Raw genomic sequence first — 21,310 nt, forward strand, 5'->3', positions numbered from 1 at the left:
TCACCAGGGAGGCGTCCAGGAGGCATCCTGATCAGATGCCCAAGCCACCTCATCTGACTCCTCTCGATGCAGAGGAGCAGCGGCTCTACTCTGAGCCCCTCCCAGATGACTGAGCTTCTCACCCTATCTTTAAGGGACAGCCCAGACACCCTGCGGAGGAAACTCATTTCAGCCGCTTGTATTCGCAATCTCGTTCTTTCGGTCACTACCCATAGTTCATGACCATAGGTGAGGGTAGGAACATAGATCGACTGGTAAATTGAGAGCTGAGCCTTACAGCTCAGCTCCTTTTTCACCACGACAGACCGATGCAGCGCCCGCATTACTGCGGATGCCGCACCGATCCGCCTGTCGATCTCACGCTCCATTCTTCCCTCACTCGTGAACAAGACCCGAGATACTTGAACTCCTCCACTTGGGGCAGGATCTCGCTCCCAACCCTGAGAGGGCACTCCACCCTTTTCCGGCTGAGGACCATGGTCTCGGATTTGGAGGTGCTGATTCCCATCCCAGCCGCTTCACACTCAGCTGTGAACCGATCCAGAGAGAGCTGAAGATCACGGCCTGATGAAGCAAACAGGACAACATCATCTGCAAAAAGCAGTGACCCAATCCTGAGCCCACCAAACCGGACCCCCTCAACGCCCTGGCTGCACCTAGAAATTCTGTCCATAAAAGTTATGAACAGAATCGGTGACAAAGGGCAGCCCTGGCGGAGTCCAACTCTCACTGGAAACGGGTTCGACTTACTGCCGGCAATGCGGACCAAGCTCTGGCACCGATCGTACAGGGAACGAACAGCCCTTATCAGGGGGGCCGGTACCCCATACTCCCAGAGCACCCCCCACAGGATTTCCCGAGGGACACGGTCAAACGCCTTTTCCAAGTCCACAAAACACATGTAGACTGGTTGGGCAAACTCCCATGCACCCTCCAGGACCCTGCTAAGGGTATAGAGCTGGTCCACTGTTCCGCGACCAGGACAAAAACCACACTGTTCCTCCTGAATCCGAGGCTCGACTATCCGACGGACCTTCCTCTCCAGAACCCCCGAATAGACTTTTCCAGGGAGGCTGAGGAGTGTGATCCCTCTGTAGTCGGAACACACCCTCCGGTCCCCCTTCTTAAAGAGGGGGCCCACCCCCCCGGTCTGCCAATCCAGAGGCCCTGTCCCTGATGTCCATGCGATGTTGCAGAGACGTGTCAACCAAGACAGTCCTACAACATCCAGAGCCTTGAGGAACTCTGGGCGTATCTCATCCACCCCCGGGGCCCTGCCACCAAGGAGTTTTTTGACCACCTCGGTGACCTCAGTCCCAGAGATGGGGGAGCCCACCTCCGAGTCCCCAGGCTCTGCTTCCTCATTGGAAGGCATGTTAGTGGGATTGAGGTCTTCGAAGTACTCCCCCCACCGACCCACAACGTCCCGAGTCGAGGTCAGCAGCGCACCATCCCCACCATATACAGTGTTGACACTGCACTGCTTCCCCTTCCTGAGACACCGGATGGTGGACCAGAATCTCCTCGAAGCCGTCCGAAAATCGTTCTCCATGGCCTCCCCAAACTCCTCCCATGCCCGAGTTTTTGCCTCACCAACCACCAAAGCCGCATTCCGCTTGGCCTGCTGGTACCTATCAGCTGCCTCTAGGGTCCCACAGGACAAAAGGGACCGGTAGGACTCCTTCTTCAGCTTGACAGCATCCCTCACCGCCGGTGTCTACCAACGGGTTCAGGGATTGCCGCCACGACAGGCACCGACCACCTTACGGCCACAGCTCCGGTCAGCCGCCTCAACAATAGAGGCACGGAACATGGCCCATTCGGACTCAATGTCCCCCACCTCCCTCGGGATGTGGTCAAAGTTCTGCCGGAGGTGGGAGTTGAAGCTACTTCTGGCAGGGGGCTCTGCCAGACGTTCCCAGCAGACCCTCACAACACGTTTGGGCCTACCACGCCTGACCGGCATCCTCCCCCACCATCGAAGCCGACTCACCACCAGGTGGTGATCAGTTGACAGCTCCGCCCCTCTCTTCACCCGTGTGTCCAAGACATGTGGCCGCAAGTCCGACGACACGACCACAAAGTCGATCATCGAACTGAGGCCTAGGGTGTCCTGGTGCCAAGTGCACATATGAACACCCCTATGCTTGAACATGGTGTTCGTTATGGACAATCCGTGACGAGCACAGAAGTCCAATAACAAAACACCACTCGGGTTCAGATCGGGGGGGCCATTCCTCCCAATCACGCCCTTCCAGGTCTCACTGTCATTGCCCACGTGAGCATTGAAGTCTCCCAGCAGAACGAGGGAGTCCCCAGAAGGTATGCCCTCTAGCACCCCCTCCAGGGACTCCAAAAAGGGTGGGTACTCTGAACTGCTGTTCGGTGCATACGCGCAAACAACAGTTAGGACCCGTCCCCCCACCCGAAGGCGAAGGGAGGCTACCCTCTCATCCACCGGGGTAAACCCCAATGTACAGGCTCCAAGTCGGGGGGCAATAAGTATGCCCACACCCGCTCGGCGCCTCTCACCGGGGGCAACTCCAGAGTGGTAGAGAGTCCAGCCCCTCTGAAGGAGATTGGTTCCAGAGTCCAAGCTGTGCGTCAAGGTGAGTCCGACTATATCTAGCCAGAACCTCTCAACTTCGCGCACTAGCTCAGGCTCCTTCCCCTTCAGAGAGGTGACATTTCACGTCCCAAGAGCCAGCTTCTGTAGCCGAAGATCAGACCGCCAAGGTCCCCGCCTTCGGCCACCACCCAACTCACACTGCACCCGACCTCCTTGGCCCCTCCCATAGATGGTGAGCCCATGGGAAGGGGGACCCACGTTGCCTCTTCGGGCTGTGCCCGGCCACCAGGCGCTCGCCATCGAGCCCCACCTCCAGGTCTGGCTCCAGAGTGGGGCCCCAGTGACCTGCGCCTGGGCGAGGGAAAACGGCGTCCAAATTTTTTATTCATCATAGGAGGTTATGTTGAACCGCATTTAGTCTCATCCCTCACCTAGGACCAGTTTGCCTTGGGTGGCCTTACCAGAGGCATAAAGCCCCGGACAACAGAGCTCCTAGGATCATTGGGACACGCAAACCCCTCCACCACGATAAGGTGGCGGTTCGAGGAGGGGATCCGGTGTATCTTAACATTATTTTTATTTAATTCGCACGCAAGCTTATACAGTCCACACGTACCGGTAACAGCGTTTGACGTAACCGGCCCCGCACACCCCTAAGGCCGCCTCTGGCTCTAAGGGTCATTCAAATTTCTGTTTCAAATGAATTCCAGCGGGCGGCACGGTGGCGCAGTGGGTAGCGCTGCTGCCTCGCAGTTGGGAGACCTGGGTTCGCTTCCCTGCGTGGAGTTTGCATGTTCTCCCCGTGTCTGAGACATGCAGGTTAGGTGGACTGGCGATTCTAAATTGGCCCTAGTGTGTGTTTGTGTGTGTCCTGCGGTGGGTTGGCACCCTGCCCAGGATTGGTTCCTGCCTTGTGCCCTGTGTTGGCTGGGATTGGCTCCAGCAGACCCCCGTGACCCTGTGTTTGGATTCAGCGGGTTGGAAAATGGATGGATGGATGAATTGCAGCCACTGTCATGCAGCAAAACACACCGATATCCATAAGCAATAACCTGGCTGATCGAAAACACACACAAAAAAAAAAAATCCCAGCCCGGCTTTTATAAAGTTCTCCCGCGCGCGCTCACCCACCTACCTGTTCACGAGCACCCCCCGACTCCCGCGCCCGAAAAAAAAAACGCGCCTTTTTAATCCCCAGCCGGTGCGCTCGAGTAAAAAAGATTTTTTAAAAACTTTGCAGTCCTTTCACATCTTATCACTTTAAAAGTAGCAACAGCGAGCGACTCTAAAAGAAACAGGCAAGCGGCAACCGACGCGGGACCTGGAGGACCTTTCGAGGAGAGACGCCGTCAAAAATCCTCCGAAGACGCATCGCCGCCTTGCCGCTGACGTCGTACTACACACCTTCACGTGCACCTGAAAGGATGCAGGTACGTGCCATTTCTTCTCTGATCTTTATTTCAAAGGCTGCAGACTAACAGGGCACCGTCTGTATATTGTTCACCCATCAATACTTGATTTACGCCGCGAGTTGGCAAGTTAATTATATTCAACAGGACGCCACAAAGAGAACCGTAGTGTCGGGGGCACATAGAAAAACTAAACGGTTGAGAGGGGAGTTGCATCCTCACATGCGCGGAGCTGCACGTACAGTAATTGTAGTCACTTGGCTCTGCCTAACTTTCAATTTTATTAATGGGCAGCAAATATACAAGCTATAAAAACTTGGACATTGACACAAATAGATGAACATACACAGGCTTGGACCACAATAGAAATAAAATCCTGCAGTACTTCTTTATATTCCTTGCTTTGTGCCCCAATAAACACAAGTCATCACCAATATACTAACAACCCAATTGTGCTTCACTAACTCAGAATATGGAACCAATGTAGGAAGCATTTTAAGATAGACAAGCTTTTATCAGTGGCACCTCAGCCCAAGAACCACCTTTTTCCACCCTCTCAAATTTATGCACTTTTTAATATCTGGAAAACATTTGGGATTAAATCACTTAGAGATCTGTACACAGACAACTTCTTTGCATCCTATGAAGAATTACACTCCAAATTGAACTTTCCAGCAACACATTTCTTTCACTACCTTCAAATTAGAAACTTTGTTAAACAGAACCTGCCCAATTTTCCTCACCCCTCACCTACCTTTATGCTGGAAAAAATATTGATCAGTCTTGAGGACTCGAGACAGCATTTCCATAATATATATATAACCGTTTTACAGTCCCTCCCTTTCAAAGATCCAAGAGGACAATGGGAAAAGGATCTCTCACTCAGCATCTCAGAAAAGGAGTGGAAGGTAGCAATGCAGAGAATTCACTCGAGCTCTATATGCGCAAAGCATACAATTATTCAGCTCAAAATTATATATTGAGCACATCTGTCTCGCTTAGAATTGTCCAAAATGTTTCCAGGGCAAGATCCAACCTGCGAACGCTGCAATCAAGTTCTGGCCTCACTGGGCCACATGTTTTGGGTGAGTACCAAATTAATATCATTCTGGACCAAAATCTTTAAATGTCTTTCACAATCCCTCCTAATCCACTAACAGCTGTGTTTGGTGGACTCGCAGATGGGCTTAAAGTGGAAAAGGACAAACAAACTGTGATTGCCTTTACTACACTATTGGCACGTAGACTTATCTTGCTCAACTGGAAGAATCCTAACTCTCCTCTTTTAAGTCAGTGGGTAACTGATGTTGTATATTATTTGAACATTGTACTTCACCCTCTGCATGAATGCCTTTGTAGATTTCGAACTGTGTTTTGGGTCATTGTCTTGTTGGAATATCCAACCCCTGCGTAACTTCAACTTTGTGACTGATGCTTGAACATTATCCTGAAGAGTTTGTTGATATTGGTTTGAATTCATCCGACCCTCGACTTTAACAAGGGCCCCAGTCCCTGAACTAGCCACACAGCCCCACAGCATGATGGAACCTCCACCAAATTTGACAGTAGGTAGCAGGTGTTCTTCTTGGAATGTGGTGTTCTTCTTCCACCATGCAAAGCGCTTTTTGTTATGACCAAATAACTCTTTTGTCTCATCAGTCCAAAGCACTTTGTTCCAAAATGAGTCTGGCTTGTCTAAATGAGCATTTACATACAACAGGCGACTCTGTTTGTGGTGTGAGTGCAGAAAGGGCTTCTTTGTCATCACCCTGCCATACAGATGTTCTTTGTGCAAATTGCATTGAATTGTAGAACGATGTACAGATACAACATCTGCAGCAAGATGTTCTTGCAGGTCTTTGGAGGTGATCTGTAGGTTGTCTGTAACCATTCTCACAATCCTGTTCATATGCCGCTCCTGTATTTTTCTTGGCCTGCCAGACCTGCTGGGTTTAACAGTAACTGTGCCTGACAGTTTAAACCTCTGAGATAGCTTTTTGTAGCCTTCCCCTAAGACATGAGACTCAACAATCTTTGTTTTCAGATCTTTTGAGAGTTGCTTTGAGGATCCCATGCTGTCCCTCTTCAGAGGAGAGTCAAAGGGAGGCACAACTTGCAGTTGACCACCTTAAATACCTTTATATCTCATGATTGGACACGCCGGTCAATGAAGTTCAAGGCTTAACAAGCTAATCCAACCAATTTGGTGTTTCAAGTAATCAGTATTGAGCAGTGACAGGCATTCAAATCAGCACAATGACAAGGGGACCCACATTTTTGCACAGCCAGTTTTTTACATTTAATTTCATACAACTAAATACTGCTTCACTAAAAATCTTTGTTCGGAAAACACCGCAGTACTCAGATGTTCCTAGGAAATGAAAGACATACCACTGTTATCTTTTTTGTTCTTTTGAAAGTAAGAGTCAATTAGTATGCAGGCTGAGAGGGGTTCCCAAACGTTTTCATATGACTATGTTCTTTCTAAATAACTTTATCACTCTTAAAAAAGTAACACCTGTGATTTTGCTGAGCAGGTTTATAATCCACCAATACTTTAATCAAGAGAGCTTGCTATTAAAATGCACGTGTACAGTATAGGCCAGTATACATGGTGGCACCCTGAACTGCTGCTCTTCAGTGCGGTGAAGCTATCACGGACTGCTTTAACTGGACTCCAAGGGACTCTGGAGATTTTCTTGTTTCCAATCTCTGATCTTGTGCCTTTATGGGTGTCATATTAAAGGGTTGATCAATTATTTTCTGTTTTATATTTGTAATTTATTTAGACCCCTTGCAGAGATCAGTTTTCACTTTGACCTGAAAGAGCCTTTATGATGAGCCCAATTAAATCCAGTGGGTTTCAACAATAACAGTAAAATGTGAAATCTTCCAAAGAGTGAATACTTTTATAGGCTCTACCAGTACACCATTGAGCTGTAGTAGCACTCAGCGTTGCTCTATAACTTTATCTGCGCGTCTTTTTGTAGCTTAAATCATGCGTTTTTCTCTGTGCTAGCAAAACAGCCCAAAAGGTATCAATGTTCTAAAATTACGTTCAAACCAATATCAGTGTTTTTTATTTGCACATTAGCCACAAGAAAAATACCAGATGTTACAGTTGGAATTGTAGTTATAGAGTACGTATTTGAAACCCAAGTGGTGACATCAGATAAGAATTCGGAGACTCTGACTCCACAACTCCATATGGTTTATTTTCAGTGCCATCTCAAGGGGTGAGTGTGGCCCACAGAGTTGTGTGTTGGCAGCGTGAGGGTAAGACTGGTGTGAGCGCAGATTGGTTACATTTCAGTGGGTGGGTTGGTTGGTTTGAACATCCCAGGGCCACTCCTTACTATGCTTACTGAACTCCTCAGTAGTCACGTGGTAGTAGATATTGCTGTACTAAGCAAGATGTTCTCTGCACTTTCCACATTTTCAATTTAGAATTTTTTTTTTCAGCATACTCCATGATAAATGGAATACCCAAATTCTTGCTTCTTGATCTTTCCTGTTATGCCAAATTAGATATACAGTAATCCCTCACTTATCATGGGAGATAGGTTCCAAGGCCGACCGCGATAACTGAATTTCCGCAAAGTAGGGACACCATATTTATTTAATTATTTAACGTGTATTTGGACGTTTTTAAACCCTCCCTGTATTGTTTACAACCCACCTTTACTCTATTAATAACAGGGACAACTGCTAAGCAATATGAAATCAGTAGATAAGTTTACACTTACTGTATAGCGAAGTACACGTAGCTACATATGACGTGATGATGGTGATGAATATGCTGCACAGTAAAAATGATGACGATGAAGGTGATAATCCCCTGAATGCAGTAGCAAGAGCACGTTAATGCTGAATGAGATGAGACTTCCTGGTTAATGCAGCACTCCGTCGCTGAGCCAATCAGCAGCACACAGGAACTTAACTGTATGCTCTGATTGGGTAGCTTCTCAGCCATCCGCCAATAGCATCTCTTGTATGAAATCAACTGGGCAAACCAACTGAGGAAGCAAATACCAGAAGTAAAAAGACCCATTGTCCGAAAAAACCCGCGAAGCAGCGGAAAATCCGCGTTATATATTTAGATATGCTTACATATAAAATGCGCAAAGTCGTGAATCCGTGAAAAGTGAACCGCGAAGTAGCAAGGGATTACTGTACTTGGGACTGAAGTGGAGATTATGAGGTCGTTAGCACTGATCACAAAGTTGATAACCATCTACTAATACCATGCAGTCTGTTATAATACCGTAAGTACAGCTTCTGCCATAGTTTTCTACAGAGCTTCTCATCTTTAAGGTAAATTACTTGCGATCCCTCAACAGCCTTTGTTAGTAACTTGTGAGGTATCAAACCATAAACCTTTTTGAGGTTAATCCAAATTAGCATTCAACCTCTTTTTAACTTTTAATTACAAGATGAATTGCCTTTTTATTTAAATATTATATAGTGTACAAATTTTTATTCAAATTTTTGATTAGCCATCTTTTGCTGATATAACATCCAAACTATGGTAACCCTTTTGATTCAGTTACTCTGTGCAAGTCACCTCCTCAACATTTGACAGTTGGCATCACACACTGAGGAACCATCCTTTCACCAACTCGATAGCGTACAACCACCCTGTGTGATGAATCAAAGATTTCAAGTTTCGATTCATTGGTCCATAAGACTTTCTTCCAGTCTGCAGTAGTCCACAGTCGGTATTTCAAGGCCCTATTTTGTCCTTTAATGAATGGCTTTCTTATTGCCACTCGCCCTGTCAAACCTGCAGCACGAAGTCACCCCTTCACAATAGAATCAGTCTTGCTTTTTTCTGCTATCTTTAAGCTGTGCTTGTGTGTGTATGTATGTATGCATCCATGTATATACAGTGCCCTCCACTATTCTTGGCACTCCTTGAAAAAAAATAGTAAGAAGGGTTAGAAAAAAATTGCGTATGTTGAAATGATCAGAAAGCAACCTGTAAAACCTTGATAAAGCCAGATTTTCAGCCTGTATCAGATATGTCTCCCTTTTTTAGTTGCAATGAGGTCAGTCAGGAGGGCATGTCTCGAGTAGTACAGGGGCTGCAATGGTAGAAAAGCAAACCAAAAAATAAACATGGGATTAATAAAGGCAAAAATGCAAATGTGGACAACCAATGAAACTTGAATTTTCAAACTTGGCACAAGAACACACACACACACAAGATTTCAGTCCATTATATATTTTAATTTCCTTCAATTTAAATACTGTGTTTTAAGTACATAACATGGAAGAGCCAAACTCTTTGTAAACGGATTTACTTGGAATTCTTAACACATTTTCAAAAAAGCTTTACAGACCGATATCATTGTGACAACAGGACCAATCTTTCTTTGTACAGAATTCCCATAATAATAAATTTTATATAAAACAAAACTACACTCTGTACACTTGAAATTGACAATAAATTTTATACTAGATACTGGATAAGCCAATAATCAACTATACTTTTCAGCCTAGAAACATAACAGAACATGTTTATTTCCAGGCATGTTAATCCTCGACATGTTAACGAGGTTTAGAAAAAAAAGTGGAGGACTCCATGTGGTCTTGTGTACTTGATTTCGAAAGAATGCAGCCTTGTTCCAAATGATCTTGGTGTCCAAGATTTTGTGAAGCTGATTTCAGACCTCCAAACTGATCTAGTGATCTAACAGTCCTTTTACTACTTTTGCCAGGTTCTCCCTTTCTGGCACAGATAAAAGCAACGTGTGTCAAATTCATCAATATAAAGCTATATCTGTTGCAAACTGCTCATTTAGTGTAATCAATCACCTTATGTACAGAAATTATCAAAATTACATCACATTATTTGTGCAAAAGTAACTAATGATAAAACTGACAAGACAGACAATCCATGTAAACGCCCCAAACTATTTATAGGAAAGCTTTTTAAAGTCTGAAGAATCTTAATTTCAGTGAGAAATAATCAGATAAAAGTAACAATATTTATATTCAAAAAAGATTTTTGATGTATGAATTTAAAATAATCATATTTGAAGTATTAAAAAAAGCAAGTGCGACTATGAAATTTACAGCTCCCAATAAAAAGTTTTTTTGTTTTGTTTTGTTTTTTGGGTATTTGACAGTCTAAATGATAAACCATGCAGTATGCCTTACTAAGATTAATACAGAGGCACTTCTCTACAGATTTACCTGGTGCATGAAATAGAATTTGCATGTAACTTACTAAGGCATATGCAAGTTAATCTGAATATATTCATCTTGTAAGTGATGGGAAATGCAGAGGAAGTTTTTCCAAAATTTTCAACTGAAATCATGCATATGCAGGGGAACATAATCGATTACTTTTCAAAATAACTGTATGAACCAGTCAAACAGAACACCAAATGCTTTCAGAAATATTAAGTATGCACACCAGCAGATAAAGCATTTTAATTAGTTTTGGCTTGGGAAGTATTCTCAAGGGCAAACTAATTATTGCTATTATTTTAAGCACACCACAGCCTTCATTAGAAGGGTCGCTGTTCTGGTCAACACACAGTGTACTCTAACAATTGCACCTTTACTTCCAAGGCTTATCAATTTGATTCAAGTAATCCCTCTTGACAGCTCTCATGTTTATATACAAATTATGACTTTTTTTTTTTTTTTTTTTATATAATCACAACACAATTGAATAACACGTACAACTAAAAATACAGTAGAAATATAAAAATTTCTGTAAAAGAAAAATATAAAGCTTTTCAAACTTTCTCTCCATCAGAACCACTGGTTTTCATAGGAGAGAAACAGAGAAAATGCAGTCAAAGTTCATTAACAGCCCTCGACAAGTATTACAAACAATACATTTGTTTAAGAAACAAGATGACCCATTTTTAGAAAAATTAGCAGCATGAAAATAAGCCATGAGATCAATGATTATACATAGCAAATTAAAAGAACAACATTTGGGACATTTACAAAAGCAAGACCAAAAGACAAACAATTTACTTTAGACCTGCAAAATGACCATAACACAGTGCTTTGAGTGGGCATTTGTGTAACAGACAGGAGTACGTCCTTTCCTTCTGAAATCAGAGCTACTGCAGTCTTTGTGTACACTGGCTGGCCACTTCAAAATGTTGCTCAGACCCTTTCAAAGGGTTCAAAAAACTAAGCAACTGATGATTGTGTCTAGAGAACATGGCGGTGAACAATCTACAAGACAGTTAGAACCAGGTGTTCATGATTCATTTTATTTCAGCCAATCACATAATGTATTACTACTCCACCTAATCACTGCAGCTGTCCTACAACCCAAGATTTTCAGCAGCCTTATATTTGCTGCAAAATTACTATGGCATTACAAGGAAATTACACTTTTTCTATCTAATAATAATAATATACTTGCTTATATATTAAGAAAATTATTCTTGTGATCTGAGATAAAATATATTGCATTCCCATACACTAAACAAACAGATTTAAAGTAAAAATCTGCTTACTATAAGGTCCCCTGAAATGGTACTTTTTTCTGTTTTCTTTCTTTTTCTTTTTTTTTTTTTTTTTTAATAAATGTGAGAATTTGGAAAGACATTATCTATATATGACCAATTGTGATGTGCTATTGCCCATTATGTTATAGATCATTTGTTTCCATTTTGATTTTGAACATTTTTGTTTAGAATAGCATGTTGCCATCTTGCTCAGTTAACAGACCATCCCTGAGAAGCGTATCATGGCTCTCAATTTCTGTTACAAAGTGCATCTCATAATATAGCCCACAAAAGCCACTGCTCTCCAGGCTGCAGTTCAGTCTCTTCAGAACTAACACTGTGCCCTGAACAACTACCACCTCAAAGACCTGGTGAAACCACTCTACACACCGCATTCAGTTAACAATACAAAATAAAAACTATTTTTGTATTTGGTGCCAGCCCATATCCTCTACATTTTTACGGGGATTTTTTTAAAAACTGTTACAGCTCTCTCATCAGGTTGATAAATGATCTTATTACAGGAATAGCAGCTCAGAACTCTTCATTCATAGCTTAAACATTGCAGCATAGGTTTACTGGTATACTAAAGAAACTCAAAATTTTGATTTGTTGCCTCATTTCTTACTGTGTATAGATATAGTCCTGCTGACAAAAAAATAGGCCAGGATAGTTACATTATGTAACACTGACCATTAAAAAAACTGCTTCTAAAACTAATTAAAACAAGAATAGTAAATGTAATATTCTATCAAATATTTAGCATGAATATGAACAGTATGAATCATCTTCAGAAAGGGCTTCAGAACGCAGAAACATTTCATTGAAGCCAAACTTTAGCTAATATTTACTAAAAAGAGGCAAAAATCTGCATTACAAAAAATAATTTCACATTTCTTGTGTAAACAGAGCTGTTCATCTCTTTGAAAAAATGTAATTTCCAAAGGAAATGTCCGAATGTAGTCCTCAGCTCTGACATACACGCCAATTATGTATTATTTAGATAGACTGTCAGTAAAGCTTCAGTATTAGCCTAAAAAGGGTATTTACAAACTAGTGCCAAAAAGGAAAGAACCTAAAACAACTTTACGACTAATGACTTTATGGTGGTAGTGTTGTGCAAAACTGGCAAAAGGCACTTCATTGTGAACAAATCTGAATACCAGAAAAGAACGGTGCAGCGAATAACACTGAGATGAGGACCATGATAGAATCATAGGCAGTACAAACGATGTGCCGTTGTAAATGTCTGATATTAAGATTGCTGAAGTTCTATACTTGCATAGTCTTACAGCAGTCACTAGAAACTATCATGATTGGAAAACTAAGTTGGTGTGGACAGGACTAAATACAAACTTTATATATATAAAAAAAAAACAAAAAAAACTGCAGTTTCCATTACAATCTTTGCCTTGGAGTACAAGAAGATGGCAAGGAGTGCTGCAGAATGAAATTCCCTCGCAGGGCTATACTTCATTACATTAGGAACATTGTCGAGTACAACTGGACATAAAGCCACACTGGAAATGTTAGCAGAAATGGGTAATGGCTCTTCTAAACAAAATTATTAGTTCTCAAAAGTTAGTATTGTTTTCAAATTCAGAATGCATATCTAACATTCTGCATAATTACTCTTTTTTTTGTTTTGTAATTTTGAAGAATTGTTTTTGTTTATTTTGTAAAAACACAAGTCTTTCATTCCCAGCCGCATTTATTTCCCAGAATACAGCTGACTTTTAGTTTTCAGATGACATCCTCATTACAGAATACCAAACAATATATTAAAACAGAATTGCTTCAGCTGAAGTCCAAACTGCATGAAAATTGCTTTTTTTAATTTCAAAATAACATAAGATTTGACACTGCTACTTGCATTGAAGCATGTTCTGCTCTACAGTTCCAACAGTTAAGCTTTTCTCTTACAGAACACTTAACCTGTAAATGTGTATCAGCATAACCATTTAACTAACTGATGTTCTAGTATTGCTTTGGTAAGGAAACAGCTCATTACTAAATAAACAATGCACTGGGGCCAAAAACACTTGCACTGTGGTAAGTATGCAACAGTTTTAATGACAAGGTAAAGGAATGCGATTAGATTTTGCCCTATGCCAATGCTGCTTTTCTTGTTAATATGATAAAGTTGGAGAGGAAAGGTAGAAAATTAACATTTCCCATATCTACTTTCATCAATATGAATAGTCAGTAATTTATAGATTGGGCCAAATCACAAAAACAGTCTTCTTAAAAAGGTTTTTTTTTCCCCCCACGAATACTTATTTTAAGTAAAACCATTACACGGGAAAAATTGCAGTTTCTTTAAAACTGATTACATTAAAATGTGATATCACTATTCTTTTTATTGAGAATATGCAAATAAAACAACTAATCTCAAGATACAGCCTCTCAGTTTGGTTATATTCCATCAAATTAACCCATTTTCCTCCTCCAGTCTCGATGGTTACATCTTACAGCAGCAGTTGCCTTACTTCTGATCCTCAAATATGTGTCCCTCCACCCTGTTGAGTTCTGAACACTGGAATTAGTTACAATGCTTCCCTTAGCTGCAAAATGAAAGTAAATACAGATGGGAAATGAGTGTGTTAACTAGACATTCTAAATGAGAGAATTTACAGCAGTATTGACAATTCTTTTGTCGGGATGCTTTATCTATTCCTGAATTTATTTATTTTTTTCAGAAAAACATCTTCAGTGCACAGTGCCAACAACATTGTCAGTTCTCAAAACAAACAATATATTTTGTCCCACTGCAGCACTTCCCGTTTTCTAGAGTGTAACTGTCTTTTTAATTTTGCAGATGTACTCTCTTTTGCATATTAGTCATGAATATTGTTGGACACAATGCAACAGGGGTGTTTTAAAGGTGATATACAAGGATTCTAGTTCTCCACATTGTTCATTACAAATCCATAATTTTGCAAAAATGTGGTAGTTGGCTATTATTGTAGGTCTAGAGTATTAACATAACTTGCTTATTAAAGCCATTCAACCAGTAAATCAAAATTCTTAATGTATACATTTGTCACTAGAGCAATATAAATTACAACAATATTTGTTTTTCTCCCCCCAATTGACACAGCAAGAAGTTTTAACGGTGCACAGGTAGTGTTGGATAATCTGGCCTCAAGGTGATTTGTTTCCTATCTAGTATTACTTTGCAGACGCCAGTACTGAAGATCACAAAATGTCTTGACTTGGATCCCACACAGTTCTTCTGCCCAACTCACTTGGAATGGAATGGTTGCACAGTCTTATTTTATACCACTTGAGCAAAGCGTAGAAGACTTGGCAGCAAACCAATGTAAAATTCTAAAGACAAACAAGAAACACTTGTCAATTTATACATCTGGTTTACCATAAATATTACCAACAAGCACTCAAATGCAAAGACAAAAGACTGAGTTCTCAGCAAAGTTAGTTGGGTTGAACAAGTCTCTCTGTACTGTATTACATTTTCATTGCTATCTCTGACACAAATTGATTAACTGTAAAGTTCCAGTAGAAGGATAAGCTTATCTGAATACATCTCCATTTAGCATGCCCACCAACATAAACCAAAAATACCAAGTGCTTCCCAAGTGCATTTAAAAATGCTTTTTCTTATTCATGGAAAAGCATGAATAAAATGTTATGGTTATGAATTTATAAAATTAACTATTAATATTGCAAACATTGTGACTAATAAGATGCCATATTATTTATATATATATATAATTTATTTTTCATTATGGTGCAACACACATACTGTATATTGTAATTCCCCTTAAGTAAAATATTGATGCTTCAACGCTCACTATGTTGTTTGGCCCAAAATTTAAATGAAGCATTGAGCATAAATTATCTTTTGGGTAAAATGATATTCTTGCCAATGACTTTTTCCAGTTTCAATAATCTCTAGCCCCCCTTCCCCTTAATACTTCAAAGAGGTCTGCATTAAATTAATTTGGCTCCAAGTGATTGACTGTGTTTTTAGTGTGCTCTACTGGCAGCTAGTTTCTGCTTTGGTAACAATCAGACTGGGATAGACTTGGCCCCCATATTATTGAACTGGACAAAATTGGTTCCATAATGGGTATGTAGGCACATTATGAGAATAAATGCAGTGTAGAATATAAATCACAAAACAAATGCAAAAACATAACATATAGTACTTGGCAAACAAATATGACTAATTCTAAATATGGTTTGAGAATCTGGCATAATACAATTACTTGTCCAAGTTTACTGTATCCTTCAAACTTCTATTTCCTTTGAAACATTAGTAAAAATACAGTATACACATTTATTAAAAACAGTGTCAGAAGTCATTGTTCATTACTTCTAGATGTTCTTACATTTATTTACCTTGTGATGTTAGAAAAGAATAGTCTTCCCAGAGGTCTTTTCCTGTACATATGTTGTAAATCGTTTAAGGAATTTAGGATACTCCCTCTTGGCTACAGCTCTCAAAACTGATGCTGGTGCCCATCCACCTGGGTTCACTAAAACAAAGAATTCAAATATTTTGAAAATCTGTCTGCATCTTTAAATTCCTAAAACAAGCATTTCATGTTAAATCACTCCATGTAAATGGTTTGTTTATAACTTCCTATCAATCACAATAAAAGGACAAAATTATACTGTTCATAAACTGTTCAGCAAGATATGAAGCCCAGATATACTGTAGAATCTTCTGCGGAAATCATAGATTGTCTTATATAGACCAACTTTTGGAAGAATGCTCCTGTCAGCGGAAAAGCTCAAAAAGTAACTGTTTAGATACTGCATGACTGTATAGTACTCTGCAATTATGATCAGTTTCCTAAATAAAAAACTGAAAACAGTGCTTGAAGCCCCATACCTACAGTTAGGTCCATAAATATTTGGATAGAGACAACTTTTTTCTAATTTTGGTTCTGTACATTACCACAATGAATTTTAAATGAAACAACTCAGATGCAGTTGAAGTGCAGACTTTCAGCTTTAATTCAGTGGGGTGAACAAAACGATTGCACAACCAACTTTCCTGATGCTCTGTTTCTGCTTCCTGTGTGTGTGTGTGTGTGTGTGTGTGCGCACATATGACCTATAAGTCTGAGAATGTTAAGTTTCTATGACATATTGTATATTTGTGTATGTTGTGATGTCAACAGCTATCAAGAGAACTCAAAGCTATTTTTCTATCTAAAGGAGAGGCAGCTCCAATGAGCTTAGTGAAAAAGGGGACCATAGGCTTGCATAAGTCAGGAATATCCCTTGTAGCTATTTCTAAAGAAATTCAGATTCCAATATCATCAGATCAAAGAACTCTTCACAAGTGTAAGTTAGTTAGAGCTATGGTCACTTTGCAAATGGTCTGGAAGACCATCTAAACTGTCACCCTCAGCTGAGAGGAAAACTTATCCAGATGGTCACATGCAATCCAAGAAACACAGAGAAAGAGCATGTTTTACATTGCCACAGGCTGATTGTTCCAATCACCCTTTGTTCTCTGTAATGACGCTCAACCATCGTAATACTGTGCGGGCTGTTTGTTGAAGCCAATGCATTCTTAAGGTTTTTATAATCACTGAGAAAGGGGGGAAAAACAAACACCTCTCTGCAGGCCAAAGAACAAATCAACAGTGACCTTGATTTTCCAGCTGAAAACACCCACAGCAAGTCAGCCTAGTTCAATCAAACTACTATGAACTCTGCTGTCACCACTGGCTAGCAGAAAGAAAGATGATGTGCAATTAGTAAGTCGAGTAAAGAACAGACGTGCAAAAGCCAGCATGAGCTTTCTATGAGCTCAACTATATGCTTATAATAGATGAAAGATGATAATGTAAATATCAAAAGACCCAACAAAGTTATGTACAGTACTGTCCTATTGTCTAGTAATGAATATGTACATGATTCTGCACAGGAACACTATTCAAGTGTGTTTTTTGATATTTTGCTTTTAGAGTCTCTCTTTTCTGCTAAAAACTGAAGAGAGGTTTTTCTGCAAAAAAAAAAAAAAAAAAGGAAATGATTTTCTGTTTGCCATCTTAAAGTGGTCAACATTCTTTCATCTCTTTTGTAATGTAATGAAAAATGCTAATTTTAAAATTTGCCGATAACTTACTTAGAGGGGAAATGAGAAAAGTATAAGCAATGTGTCCATGGTCATTGGATTCTAGAGTGGTTAGGCAGCTGCACCATCCACTGTGCCAACAAGGAACAATTTACAGTACTACACAATGTACACAGGTTTATTTCTAATAATTAGCACACTGCTTGACATATAATGAAAAATTAACACTAAAAACAGCACTACATAAATATATTATGCTACAGACTACGAAAATAAATTCTACACTAGGAACAGGAATCCCCGCGATTTAATTTTGATTCTATAAATATTATATATATTAACACACAGAAAACAAAAAAGTTTATTCCACTTTTTTTGAAAAGAAAATTACTTACCATTAGCAACGTAAGTGATCTTGCACAAGATATTATCTCTACTGATATCTTTGTTACCCTCAGGTGGACTTACAAGTGTCTGACATATCATGGCGATGTTTATTTTGGCACGCACACATCTGTTAGTAAGCTGATTAAGAAAAGGAGGAAAACATTGTACACACAAGTATATTTTGATGGTAAAGTAATATTTAGTGCAAGACATAAATCATATAAACAAACTTCATCTTGGCAACTATGAAATAAGGTCAAAAAATTTCCCTTACTGTAATGTGTTACAGTACAGCTCACAACATAAAATAAAATTATGGAAAATCTTGTTTTAAATAATTTCTGACATACTTTCCCAGAATATATGTATATTAGCTTTCAAACATTTATATTATGGAATAGTATACAAAGCATAATATATATTATACTCATTAACATGCTCAACAGTAAGGATGTGCATGCTCTGCAACTGTAAACAATTTGTGCCTTCCACCCCTTACATTCCATAACTTAGTCCAATAGTTTTCATGTCTAATAGCATGTATGCCAGTGTCATGCAAGCACTTGCTATGTGTATGTAATGCTGTTGATTGTTAGCAAACTACTGTAGTTATTGAGAGTGCTTAAAAGATAACTATTTCACAATAAAGTTCAAATTTGCTTAATGTTTGTAAAACCTTTCTACATGTATTTTACTTGTCTACATTATAAGTAGTAAGTTAAGAATCACTGCTCTGATAACAGGTAATTTTTGGAAAAAGTTCCTAGTCTGAGAAGTATGGCTTGATTACCTATTACCTCCCTCTATATCACTATCTGTACAGAAAAAATGATCCACTACTATCATTTATAGATCAACAATCCTGTCCGCTATCGAAAAGCCCATCACTGTGTGAAGGAGCTCCTGTTTATGGACTACTTTCATTTACAGGTGGTATTTAACAATATTTTAGCAAACATGCATGTTTTGCACATTATAAGCATAGGAATGGATGGCTGGACATGTGAATTGTGTGTCAATTTGTTCATGGACATTTTTGATATGTTTGCTGTTATCCAATATTGGTCACCAGAGGGTCCCATTCTGTCTGAAACGATGCATCTGTTCTCCACAAAAACATGACATTAAAATGTTTTTTTGGTCATTGCTATAAATTACATCTAAGTAACATATAAAGGGGGGGGGGGGGGGGGACTCCTTTAAGCTACTAGGCTTCAATTTGTACTCAAATACATCAACAAAATTCAAAATATAAACATCAATTATATATCTTCTTATATATCTACACATAACCTTAACATTAGAATTACCAGAGCCTATGAAAAAAGTCGTAGATCTGGCCCCCCTTAAATCCCATCGCACCTCTCCATTAGCGTCTTTTGTCCTGTAAATGTGCCGATAAAGACAAGCAGCAAGCAGCCTACTATTTCATGCTCCCACCGCCGCAGAACGGGCGCAAAGTTCTCCCAGTTAGTCAGATCAGTTATGGGTCGTCGTTGGGGGGTGAGTGTGATCGTGATTGTGAGAATAAAACTGAAAAAAGCTAACTTTTACAAGTACCATAAATTTATACCCAATGTCCCATATATTTGTCTCTTTCTTTTTTTTCTCTGTGCTGCGTTGACAATATGCATCAGAAGGCGTGAGCTTATTCAGTGCAAGCAGGAACACGCAGGTGGCCAGTTGCTGTGTGCTACAACAAGCTTGACTTGGCGGTGATCAACGCACATGTACTGTGCAAGGCATGCACGGGGGCCACTGACAAAAGAAAAGAAGAGTGTTCATGGCTCACCTTGCAGTGGAACTTCGTCATCGCTTCTTACAAGAAAAGGCGATGGAAAAAGAAAAGGAGGATGCAACATCGACAAGCTTCTGCTCCAAGACAGCCGCTTTCCCCAGGAAAGTAAACTGAGTCAGTGTCAGGTGCCCTTTCAATGTAAAAGGAACCACAGCATAGAGAGAAGTGTGTACATTGCAAGACGTCGTATATGTAGGAAGGACGGCCCTTGCGCGTGTGTGTGTGTGTGTGAACTGTTAACATTTCAAATTTGATGATTGCATATAGCGCTGAACTGACCTCTCTTGTACTCCAGGACATGCAGAGGAAAGAATAGTACAAAAACACCACCATACAGCACATGAGACTGGCAAGATCGGTGGGGGGGGGGGGGGGGGGGGGGGCGGACCACACGGTCATGGATTACATCCGCAAGATGTTATGCGAATGAATATGAATAATGTTGCATCCGTGCCACAATTTTTTCCGAAATGTACTATACAGGTCATAAAATGAAAAATTCCAAATATATATACCTATGTGGCTTTTTTTTTTTTTTTGACATCATGGACCATTAGGTGCATACTAATTCAGAGTGAGCAGGAAAAAAAAAAAATCAAATGATGGTGAGATACGAAGGCGGCAGATTCACCAGCATTTGATCTGGAGGGATAAAAGCTGACACACAGAGAATGTCCAGTACCGTTCTCTCAAAACACCAGTCACAGCTACAGTTATTCCCATTTTCAGATAAAAAGCAATAGCGTCAGATCCCTGGGGGGGCAGGGCGGTAGTATGTATCGTGTCCGAGAGAATAAAAGTGAAAAAAACGGTAAGTTTTACAAGTACTATAAATGTACATCGTCTGTTACAGATGCGAACCAAATGTATGTGTGTACTGTATAATATTAACAATAAGAGCAGCTCACTACTGAAAACGGCAAATATAAGGGGCAGTCAGGATCGAACCAGGGACTCTAGATTACAAGTCAGCAAATCTTACCGCTACACTACGGAAGCTGTTGTGTCATCCTTGAACCTTTTGTGAAAGTGTATTTGATCTTTGGACTTCAGGCCTCACACATCACACAGTTTATACAGGCAGTCCCCGGGTTATGTACGAGATAGGGACTGCAGGTTTGTACTTAAGTTGAATTTGTATGTAAGTCGGAACAGGTACATTATTTTAACAAATGCTATTGTTGACCGACTGTAACCAAGTGCTCTGCCAATGAATGATGGCGTTTCACCTCTTTCTGACCTTTTTATTATTTCTACTTTATTTTCAATGGTGATGGTTTTTCTCTTCTTTATTATATCAGCAGCACTTGCATCAGATTTGTGTTTCAGAGACACTGTTGAAGGGTGAAGACAAAAGGTTAAGATGAGCTCTACTGCACAGCACTGTACACGCCATCACAGCAGGAAGGCACCAGTCGTCAACATGTCTGATGTATAGGGTGGTCCAGATCTAATTATGCAATTTTCATTACGCTATAACTTATTCAGTTTATTACATAGAAAATCACCCGAAAAATCCCGGACCATCGTGAAGTGTGCGAACTGACGACATGAAGAATTGTCTTCGCGCCAAACTGGAATCGTCCCTGCATAAATCAAAGTCATTCA

General features: G+C 40.4%; 1 protein-coding gene across 2 annotated transcripts in view; it reads right to left on the bottom strand.

Moving 5' to 3' along the window:
- Nucleotides 1-9,186: 9,186 nt before the first annotated feature.
- The window catches only part of LOC114654858 (ceramide transfer protein), a 118,860-nt gene continuing 106,736 nt past the window's right edge, over nt 9,187-21,310 (bottom strand). For both annotated transcript variants that reach the window (XM_028805687.2, XM_028805688.2), the window contains 3 exons: nt 17,913-18,042; nt 15,825-15,961; nt 9,187-14,789 (listed from right to left, as the gene is read on the bottom strand). In XM_028805687.2, coding sequence (XP_028661520.1) covers nt 15,834-15,961; nt 17,913-18,042 — 258 coding nt within the window. In that variant the 3' untranslated portion in view covers nt 9,187-14,789; nt 15,825-15,833. The remainder of the gene's footprint in view (nt 14,790-15,824; nt 15,962-17,912; nt 18,043-21,310) is intronic.

The sequence above is a fragment of the Erpetoichthys calabaricus genome, chromosome 7 (assembly GCF_900747795.2).
Source record: "Erpetoichthys calabaricus chromosome 7, fErpCal1.3, whole genome shotgun sequence".
Classification (NCBI taxonomy): domain Eukaryota; kingdom Metazoa; phylum Chordata; class Cladistia; order Polypteriformes; family Polypteridae; genus Erpetoichthys; species Erpetoichthys calabaricus.